At 32.1% G+C, this 10983-nt stretch overlaps 2 protein-coding genes across 2 annotated transcripts; one reads left to right on the top strand and one right to left on the bottom strand.

Annotated features, from left to right (window-relative positions):
* The first annotated feature begins 1183 nt into the window (after positions 1-1183).
* Positions 1184-5544, top strand: LOC125869405 (U-box domain-containing protein 11-like). The gene is made up of 4 exons (XM_049549990.1): positions 1184-1781; positions 3301-3417; positions 3505-3951; positions 4353-5544. Exons 1-4 carry the CDS (start codon positions 1476-1478, stop codon positions 5433-5435), a joined length of 1953 nt encoding a protein of 650 aa, XP_049405947.1. The 5' UTR covers positions 1184-1475; the 3' UTR covers positions 5436-5544.
* Positions 5545-8764: 3220 nt separating this feature from the next.
* On the bottom strand, positions 8765-10490 carry LOC125869423 (uncharacterized protein At1g66480-like). Its single transcript, XM_049550009.1, has 2 exons — positions 9775-10490; positions 8765-9031 (listed from the first exon to the last, which is right to left on the bottom strand). Exons 1-2 carry the CDS (start codon positions 10420-10422, stop codon positions 8969-8971), a joined length of 711 nt encoding a protein of 236 aa, XP_049405966.1. The 5' UTR covers positions 10423-10490; the 3' UTR covers positions 8765-8968.
* Positions 10491-10983: the final 493 nt, after the last annotated feature.

The following is a 10983-nucleotide window of genomic DNA, read 5'->3' as shown; positions in this document are numbered from 1 at the left end:
ACCAACTCAACTATGCGTTAAGTAGAATTTGTGATATTATTATTTATTTACATCACTCGCAAAAATAGTGGGATAGTTAAAATTGCTTGACATTAACTAGGTATCTCATTTCGAATTATCCTTTAAGAATATATAGGAAATTTCTTGGTTAGGACTAAGGATTTGTTTCCTCCCTTTGTGAATCTACTCAATATCAATTTGGATTAATAATATAGTGGATTACAAATACCGAATGATTAAATCGAATAAATAAAACTTCATATATAAAAGAGCATTTGGTGAACGATAAATCATAAACAATACATTAAGTAACACAAGAAAATTTGGATAGATAATTTTATAATCATATTAACATGAACATAATTTTTGATATCTGAATATTAAATTTATCTAAGTAAAGTTAACTTGAAAAATCAGTCAAATTAATTTTAATAAAGTGAAAAATATCACATAAATTAGAACGTTACGAGTAATAATCAATTACAAATATCAAATCTTACACCTAATAAAAATGCTCTTTATTAAGAGACAAAACATCAAGAATTAGTATAAAATGACAGCTGATAGAAGCTGGCTTTTTCTATGGTAATATTCTTAAATATTCAATAAATATTACTATAAAGTTGACAAAATCAATGTTGATATAGCAATTTTAAAAACTATTTTTTCCTTTTTTGACATAAAATATAACAAATATTTTTATATATTTTATATATCTTTAATTTATAATAAAATTTGGTGTCGAGTTAAAATTTAAAAAAATAAAAAAATTGAAACAGAATAGCTAACAATTTAACTCGAGCTTCATTATTCCCCATTAGTGTTTGTCCTGACATTTCTCCACCAAAAAACAACCANTCGAATAAATAAGACTTCATATATAAAAGAGCATTTAGTGAACGATAAATCATAAACAATACATTAAGTAACACAAGAAAATTTGGATAGATAATTTTATAATCATATTAACATGAACATAATTTTTGATATCTGAATATTAAATTTATCTAAGTAAAGTTAACTTGAAAAATCAGTCAAATTAATTTTAATAAAGTAAAAAATATCACATAAATTAAAACGTTACGAGTAATAATCAATTACAAATATCAAATCTTACACCTAATAAAAATGTTCTTTATTAAGAGACAAAACATCAAGAATTAGTATAAAATGACAGCTGATAGAAGCTGGCTTTTTCTATGGTAATATTCTTAAATATTCAATAAATATTACTATAAAGTTGACAAAATCAATGTTGATATAGCAATTTTAAAAACTATTTTTTCCTTTTTTGACATAAAATATAACAAACATTTTTATATATTTTATATATTTTTAATTTAAAATAAAATTTGGTATCGAGTTAAAATTAAAAAAAAATAAAAAATTGAAAAAGAATAGCTAACAATTTAACTCAAGCTCATTATTCCCCATTAGTGTTTGTACTGACATTTCTCCACCAAAAAACAACCACAATGGCCGGCGGAGAAGCCACCGCCGTTGCCGGAGACCACCCTATTGCCACCCCACTCCGGCTACTCCATGAGGTGTCACAGATCTCAACTGCTGGATTTTGTGGTAAATTCAAGAAAGATTGTACAGATTTAGCAAGAAGAGTTACACTCTTGGCTCATTTGTTTGATGAGTTAAAAGACTCAAATACCCTTTTGGGTTCTTCATCTTCTTCATTCAATTCTTGCTTTTCTGATCTCTCAGTTGCTCTTCAAGCTGCAAAACAACTACTTTTAGCAGCTAATGAACTTGATCCCAAGATCCACTCTGTAAGTGTCTCTTTCAGTAAAGTTTCAATCTTTTTATCTGTGTGTTGATTCCCATTTTGTCATATTTTGCATTTGGTGTAGTAAAGTTTCAATCTTTTTGTCTATTTGTTAAATCCCATTTTGTCATATTTTGCATTTGGTGTAGTAAAGTTTCAATCTTTTTGTCTGTATGTTGATTCCATGTTGTCATATTTTGCATTTGGTGTAGTACAGTTTCAATCTTTTTATCTAGATGTTAGTTCCCATCTTGTCATATTTTGCATTTGGTGTTGTAAAGTTTCAATCTTTTTATCTATGTATTAAATCCCATGTTGTCATATTTTGCATTTGGTGTAGTAAAGTTTCAATCTTTTTGTCTATTTGTTGATTCCCATGTTGTCATATTTTGCATTTGGTGTTGTAAAGTTTCAATCTTTTTATCTATTTGTTAGTTCCCATTATGTCAGAGGTGGAGTTGAGATTTGAAGCTTATGGATTCAAAATTTTAGTCCATTGTAGTTTCTAGATTCAAAATTAATAATTTGTACATATTACAAATTCAGAGTTTGAACTAAAGGTACTAGATTTGGCTGAACCCATAAGCTATAGTCTGTCTCCGCCTCTGCATTATAGTCTAGCTCCGCCCCTAAATTTAAAGAAATGTGCTTGTTGTTAAATATGATCCGTCCATTCAGTTTTTACGCTTTGTTGTGAATATGCATACATTGATGAACAACCAAGATTTTTAAATTTCTATGGTAGAACTGCCAAGAAAGATTCATCTGATTCAAATAGGAATTGTAGATTTATTAGTAACTAAAGTTTTATGGTTAAATAACTTGTTGGTCACTTAATTTGACTTTGCGAGCCATGAACTTAAGCTTTGCTAGCGAAATTCCTGAGATGGACCAACAATGTTTTTAGTTCTATTCAATTACCTTCATATATCAGCTATGTCGTCAAATCGTCATCTTATTCAATGCACTTCTTTTTTCTTCTGATAAGTCCAATTGTCTTGTGATGCCTTAGTTCTTACGACTCACTGCTTGTCAGTTGGACAAAGAGTAATCCTTAAGCAGTTTAAATGAGCACATTTAAATTTAGATGATCTGTCCATAGAAAATGAGGAAACTATTCATTTGGTCTAGGAATCAAGACTGCAGGTCAATCTTGTTATAATTTCATTGGTAGCAAAGATATGATTCTGCTAAAAAATTTCTTAAAATGGTGGTGTTTGTGCCAGCTTGCACGTGCCTACTTTTTTTTTGCTTCTGTTTGGATTTGAACGATGGTTTCCCATGATCCATTCCAACTTCGTTTGGCTGCTAGGACGCACCCTTGGGTTCACTATATTGGTTATATATCCAACGTGTGCCTCCAAAATGCAGAAATGGAACAGATTGCCTGTGTTAATCACATTGACATTTGAGAAAAATAATTCTTTTCCTTATTGAGGTCTTTATATTATTTGATGATGTCTCAATCCTCATTCAAGGCAGTGTCGTGTACCTCTCTAATATGTGCTATTTCTTGACTCAAGGATGTCGCGGTGAAGAAAATAAACTTTCGGTTTCAATGTGTTACATGGAAATTGGAGAAAGCCCTTGGTAACTTCCCATATGATCATTTTGACATATCAGAAGAAGTGCAAGAGCAGGTTTGCCTTGAGCTTTGGCTTTTATCTTTTCCGGTTTGTGCTCGACTCCTTGGTATTTCCCCATCTGATATTTCTTACTTTTTCCAGGTTGAATTGGTCAGAGCACAGTTGAGAAGAGCCACAGAAAAGTATGGCCGCCCTGTAAAGTCAAACTTATTATCTCGAGCATCGTCACAACCACTGGATAAGGAGATTGATCTACTCCATTCAGGAAATAGTGGAATTGGAACTTTACATATAGAAAATATCGGCAATATTGATCATGAAGTTCGGCCAAAAGTTGGACGTGTTCCTCGAGGTAGTGTTCGAAACAGAAGTTACTGCAGTCAGATAGTTCAGGAGTCTGAAAGAATAGGAAACTCTTCCAAGTTGTCTGAGGTTGGTGATCTAGAGATTTCCGGAGAAGATGACTCTCCATTTAAGAGTCACGAGGAGAGTAAAAAGTTCAACTGTCCTGTAACTCCTACAGAGTTTATTTGCCCTATATCCCTTGAGCTCATGAGGGATCCTGTTATTGTAGCTGCCACAGGGCAGGTAATATGCTTGTAACTTCATTTACTTTAGATTGATGGGTCAAAAACAGTAAAACACACCTAAAGTATCCCGGTTTTTCGAGTTTCATACCTGAACTATTAGGTATGCGAATTTTTTATCTGAACTATCACCAACTATTTATAAAAAACATACCTCAACTATCATTGTTCCCTTTTCCTACCTTAACGGTACATGGTGATATTTCATGTAGGAAAAGGGAACAACTTATAGTTGAGGTGTGTGTTGATAAATAGTTGGTGATAGTTCATGTAGTAAACTCGCACACCTGATAGTTAAGGTATAAAACTCGAACAACCAGGATAGTTTAGGTGTGTTTTTGACCATTACTCTTTATTTTAACATGTCTATGGATGTGCTTTGGTTGTTTCGTAACCTTACAGACTTATGAAAGATCGTACATACAACAATGGATAGATGGCGGCCACACAACATGCCCAAAAACTCAGCAACAACTCCACAATCTCACTCTTACCCCAAATTATGCTCTGAAAAATCTAATTAGTGATTGGTGTGCAAAGAATAATATACTACAGCCAACAGTATTTGCAAATGGGAAAATAAAGAAAAGTGATGGCTCATTTCGCTATGTTATTGGGGAAATAGGAGCTATAGAGGTACTTGTCCGAAAGCTTTCAAGCAGGTTTGTGGAGGATTGCAGGGCTGCAGTAGCCGAGATCCGTTCACTTTCCAAAAGAAGCACAGACAACAGAATTTTGATTGCTGAAGCCGGAGCAATTCCTGTCCTAGTTAAGTTGCTGACATCTGAAGACAGGCAAATCCAAGAAAATGCTGTCACCGCCGTTCTTAACCTTTCTATATTCGATGACAACAAAAGGATTATAATGCTTGCTGATGCCATTCCTTCTATCGTTCAAGTTCTCAGAGCGGGGAGCATGGAGGCAAAAGAAAATGCAGCAGCAACCATTTTTAGTTTGTCTCTTGGAGATGAGAATAAAATATTAATAGGTGCATCAGGAGCCATACCAGCTCTCATAGATTTGCTTCTGACAGGAAATACCAGAGGAAAAAAAGACGCTGCATCAGCATTGTTTAATTTGTGTATATATCAAGGAAACAAGGGTCGAGCTGTTCGTGCAGGGATTATACCAGCGCTGCTGGGAATGCTGACGGATTCAAGCAGCTGCATGGTCGATGAACCTTTGACCATTCTTTCGGTCCTAGCTAACCACCAAGAGGCTAAGGAGACCATAGCAAAAACTAGCACAATCCCAGTATTGATAGATCTTCTTAGGACAGGTCTATCTCGTAGTAAAGAGAATGCAGCTGCCATCTTACTCTCCTTGTGCAAGAGAGATTCCGAGAATCTTTCTTGCCTTTGTAGGCTCGGTGCAGTTATACCTCTTACAGAGCTCACAAAGAGTGGCACGGAGAGGGCCAAGAGGAAGGCGACTTCACTGTTGGAGCATATTAGAAAGTCTCAGCAACATAGCACGCGCAATTAGGTACTTTTCATTATTTGTCCTTTCATTCAGATCTGACCACGAATATTACACGATATCTTTTACAGTGTGATCGACGTAAACAAGCATGAGAACAAGGCCATTCTCATTGTATATCTAATTTACTCAGTTTACGAGTGTGCCATAGATTGATATCTGTTTTTTCTTTTAATTACTCAACTACCAGTTCATTACATCTGTTGCGACGAAGATGTATAAACTAGCGTACGAAACAAGGCATTGTGATATATACATATATATTTGGAGAAGTGTGCTTTTTTGTTGCTTGTCAATAGCCTGTGTTTGTGGCATCTTCATTCAAATTAACCAAAAAGTTTGGTTATAAGGATCTTGATTTTCCCTTCTTCTCAAACATAGCAATGGAATGTTATACTATGGTTATGGAAGCAAGTTGAACCAGATGTTTGTTGCCAAGGAAAGCAATTGACATTTAACATGCCTAGCATTAGAGTCGAGGGTCAAAAACACACCTAAAGTATCTCGATTTTTGATTTTTTTTGAATTTCCTACTTGTATTATCAGGTGTATGAGTTTCGTACTTGAACTATCATCAAATCTTTATCGAAACACACTTCAACTATCGGTTGTTCACTTTTTTTCTACCTGATATATCACCATTGTTCAGGTAGGAAAAGGAAACAACCGATACTTGAGGTGTGTTTCGAAAAAACATTTAGTGATAGTTTAGGTATAAAACTCAAAAAAAAAAAAGAAGGAAACTTTGGGTGTTTTTTTACGAGTCTGGAGCCTAAAGGGCAAAAAAAATTGTCAAAAATTCCAAAAGGGCACATCACTTTTTATTCTAACCAAAAGGGCAAAATCGCTGCTATTTCGTCTAAAAAAAAATTTTAATTAAAAATCGCTGCCACAGCAGCGATTTTGTAAATTTTTTTTATTTTAAAAATTAAAAATCGCTGCCATTGTAAAAAAAAAAATTCTTTTTTTTGCTGTGGCAGCGATTTTAAGTCAGAATTTTGTTTTTCCTTACACATCGCTGCAGGGGCAGCGTTTTTCATGCCGAGTGCTATTATTTTCATGCCTATTATTACTTATTAATAATATAAAAATGATAAACAAGACGACAGTATACTCAATAAAATTGTTGAAGCATGAGGAAAATTGAATTATATATCATAAATAATAATAAAAGAATATTAAATTAAAAAAAAAGTTTTTTTATTTTGAGAAAATATGCAGCGATTTTTATTTTTGTTTTGTCAGAAGCCCTTTCGGTTAATTTTTTTTTTGATGTGCCGTTTTAATTTTTTTAAAGAAAAAGCAGCGATTTTTAATAATTTTTTTTTAATTATTTTTTACAAAATCGCTGCTGTGGCAGAGATTTTTAATTTAAAAAAAAATAAAAAAATTTAGACGAAATAGTAGCGATTTTGTCATTTTGTCAGAGGAAAATCACTGCTGACGCAGCGATTTTGCCCTTTTGGTTAGAATAAAAAGTGATGTGCCCTTTTGGAATTTTTGACAATTTTTTTTGCCCTTTAGGCTCCGGACTCGTTTTTTTACCCTTTATAGTCTTTATATATAATAGATATTGAATTTCGTTAGTTAAAAATTTTGGCTCCACCACTGACTAGTACATGAAAGCACACAATATATGACTAGTGTAAAGTGTCCCTATCCCCTACAACTACCGTTGGCTACATAAATATATAGTGTTTGTTGTACACATTAATGTCTTTTGTATATATAATCAAACACCTCTCTAACAACGTTATCTGTCTAGATATTTTTTAGATGTTATACTGAGATAGCATTAAAGAGAACATATAATATACCATATATGATATGAAAGTCGGTTTCAAAAGAAAACTTAAATCATTATAGTAAAAATCAAATAACTTATCTTTTAGAGTCCCTACAAACCTTGATCTACAACTTTTTTTTTTCGTTGGGTACATACAAGCAACTTGATTAATTGCTTGTCAATAAAATTAAACTCCTACTGACAGCTTGTTTTAGTTGAATTTTCTCCAAAATGGAAGAACTATCCAAATTGCTTTTCAATAAATTAAAGTTCTTTCTTTTCAAGTATTAATTCGAGTAACAAGTTGCATGTAAAAGATAATAATTTGACTAATCAACGCTGCATGCAGCCATTATTTTGTTACCTTTTTGCCAAAGTTGGATAAGGGGGCAGATTTACGATATTTATTATGAGTTCACGTAAATTTAATATTTTTATATAAATTAAGAAATTTATTAGATGTCTTTACATTTTTGATTATATACTCAAGTTGTTACTATATCGTTTTAGCTTGAGATTTTTGTAACTCGCAAAGATCTATAAATTTTAGATTCTGAATTGATTTTTATATGGTGAGGGGTAAAAAATGAAAGGAATTCAATGATGGTTTTGCTTTCTACTAGAGAAAAAAATATAGCTACTTTTTCCATTTCAGCAAAGTTATTCAGTAAGTAATTATTTGTTTATAGCTTGGTGAATTTTAACTTTTCTTCTTCTAAAAAAAGGTCCTTAATTAGTTAGAATAATCTTTTCCTAGCCCCAATTAGTATATATATAAAAAGAATAACAATAGTAATTAACAATTTTTTTTTATTATTTTCTAAAGGAGCTATTGCTTGTACTACAAAAATCAAAATTAGACCAGATGGACTAAAGAGTATATAATATGGCCTAAACACGTGTGGAGATAACTATAATATCTGTATTTCTTCCTATTTATTGTCTAATTATCGTTCTATGTTTTATTGGGGACAACATATACTGAAAATTCTAACCACACTTTTATTAATATTAATGATAATGATAATAATAATAATGAGCGATTAAAGTATGTAAAAGTATATATAGTGACTATGTATATTACACATGTCATACTAATTTATCGATAAGTATAGATAGAGAAGTAAATTTGAAATGAAGAGTTAATCGCTTAAATTAAAGATAATTGTCAGATATGAGTCCGGAGTCAAAAGGATAATTTTTTTCTTTCAAAAAACCAAAACAACATATCAAAATTATTTTTAACCAAAAGGGCAAAATCGCTCCTGACACAAAATTGACTCTGTCGACTCCAGCAGTGTAGTTTTCTATCGAACTAGCTGCGGGTGGTTACCTTTGGTAAAATTGTGTCTCGATAAAAGTGTGGCTAAGGCACACTCGATAGCAAGAAACTCGTGACTTCTTTCAGGTCGTTAATTAAAACTTGTACGAGATATTATATAAGTGTGGAATGTCTTCTGTCCAGTTTTTGTATCCAATCGAGCCTCTTACATCCTTACCTTGTGTTTTCCGAATAAAATACTAATCAAAATTCACATAGTTTGATTCTCAATAAGCGAAACAGGCGGAATGAAGGAGACAAAATGAGCATGAGTAACTTTTACCAGATACATTATTAGTACTAATAAGTATATAGTGAAAATTTTGCCAACAATACATAATTTTAGTACTAATAAGTAGCTAAAAACTTTGGTATACACTATAGAAAAGCTATATAATGATTTTTTTTCTAATTACCATTTTTGTTAAATAATTAAGAAGCTTCCACTGCTAATTGAATCTCCCCTTCTGTTATTGGCAAGAACCCTACACGTTTCTGCATTACATTAGCCAAAAAAAAGAATTAACCAAAAGAAGATTATACAAAATCAAAATTAGTTACACATCATAATTATGGTGCAACCAAAGTTGACATTATAATTAGTTACGTTATCTATTTCAACTTATTTAAGTTATCATAAGTTTTTCATAATTATATGTTACGTTTCTAGAATTTTAGGTGTGGTGTATAAACAATTATTGTTGTTACACTACCAAAAGTGCTTACTTAATTCTAACTGTAATTAGTTAATTAACCAATATTAAAAGAATAAGTTGGGTGTTGTTTTGGTTAATCAAAAAAAAATTGGACCTTTTGTTAGAGTCGGTAGAAATTGTTGATAGTGGTGTTTGGGCCGGTTTACGTCATTCAGATTATCATATCAATTTTTTGTTATTTCTAACCATTATATATATATATATATTGGATAACAAAAACAGCTATTCTTGAAAATAGAATATCCAAAAAAAAAAAGTGTCATGTTTCATATAATTTGGCTTGTAAACATGAATTAACGATATACGATATGTTAATCTAACGTGTTACATCTTTAACGGTATGATTTCTCCTTATGCGCGAACTTTGACTATATCAAATGAGGATTAATACTAATTTTATATGGTGGTGTCTAACTAAACATATAATATAACTTTTGAAATATGTAGAAATTAAACTAGTTATAAACGTTTGTAAGATTATGAATCATCTTATTAAAGGTAAAATACGATGAGAAATAATACCTCTCGTGATTTGACTCCTTTCTTAACTATTCCTCCATTATTATGACTTTGTTGTTCTATCAAAGGACCACTTCCACCATTGTTGTTATTCATGCAACGTCTCATAATTTTCTCAGCAACCTCATTCTCATCTTTGCTCTCCATCATCAATTTCTCCAATTCCGTTTTCGGTAACCTCAGCTTCAGTCTCGTAGGGTGGGCTTGAGGCGGCCCACCACTATTGAGTGTACCTGAAGTAGAGTTATTAGTATGACTAGATGAGTACTCGTGAGTACTCATCATCATACTAGTAGGCTTCATGATTGACAAGTCGGACGCGGATCTCCTTGCTAGCATTAGTGTCTCGAGCCGTTCCTTCGCGCTCATTTGGATCGCCGAACGGGCCCTAAGCGGGCTTTTTTTGTTCTCTTCGGGTAATTTGGGTAATTCAACTAGAAAATAAAGCCTTTTGGGCTTTAGCTCTTGTTGGGGCTCTAATGGCTTTGCTCGAACCCCGAAATGCTTTACTTCTTCCGATTCTAATAATACCATCGATGGATAATTTTTCAAAACCTCGTTTGCATAAACTGGAGTTTTGAATTTCATCGTCTGTCCATCAATTTTCATAACCTTAGTACTCTTTTTTCTTCCAAGAATAATATTCCCCATATTTAATTTCCTTTTTCAAATCTAACAACCAAAAAAAAAATGTAACATTTATAATTACAAAGCTTAGAGATGAGCACAAATTAAATGCAAGTGGGTGGCAAGATATATAAGGAGGGGTCAAAGAAAAGTAAAGAGTTCTCGAAAATGTAGGCCTACTTTTAACAAATTTTGAAAGAAAAAAAAAAAGAGCAAGAGTTTTAATTTGTTTTATGATATATTTGTGATAATTCTTTTATTTATTTATTTTTAAAAAAATATTTTTAAAAAATAACGTTCAAGGTTTATTTCTTATCATAGTATTAAAATCAGATTCAACTTGTCAATTCATAATTTACTTCATACTGAACTTTCACGTTATATTATTCACACTCGAGTCGAAGATTTATTTTTTATCTTATGAACTAAGCTTTTAAGGTTAACCGTTTTTCTCGATTTACTTGTTAGAGAATCAAGTACGTACGTTATCAAACCATGTTACCACATTAATAAATGCACATGCACAGCCCTTAGCTAAACTTCAACAACATATTTGGTCGTCTTAATAAATGAATTTTCACATGC

The sequence above is a fragment of the Solanum stenotomum genome, chromosome 6 (assembly GCF_019186545.1).
Source record: "Solanum stenotomum isolate F172 chromosome 6, ASM1918654v1, whole genome shotgun sequence".
Lineage (NCBI taxonomy): Eukaryota > Viridiplantae > Streptophyta > Magnoliopsida > Solanales > Solanaceae > Solanum > Solanum stenotomum.
This window is presented reverse-complemented; position numbering and strand designations above follow the sequence as displayed.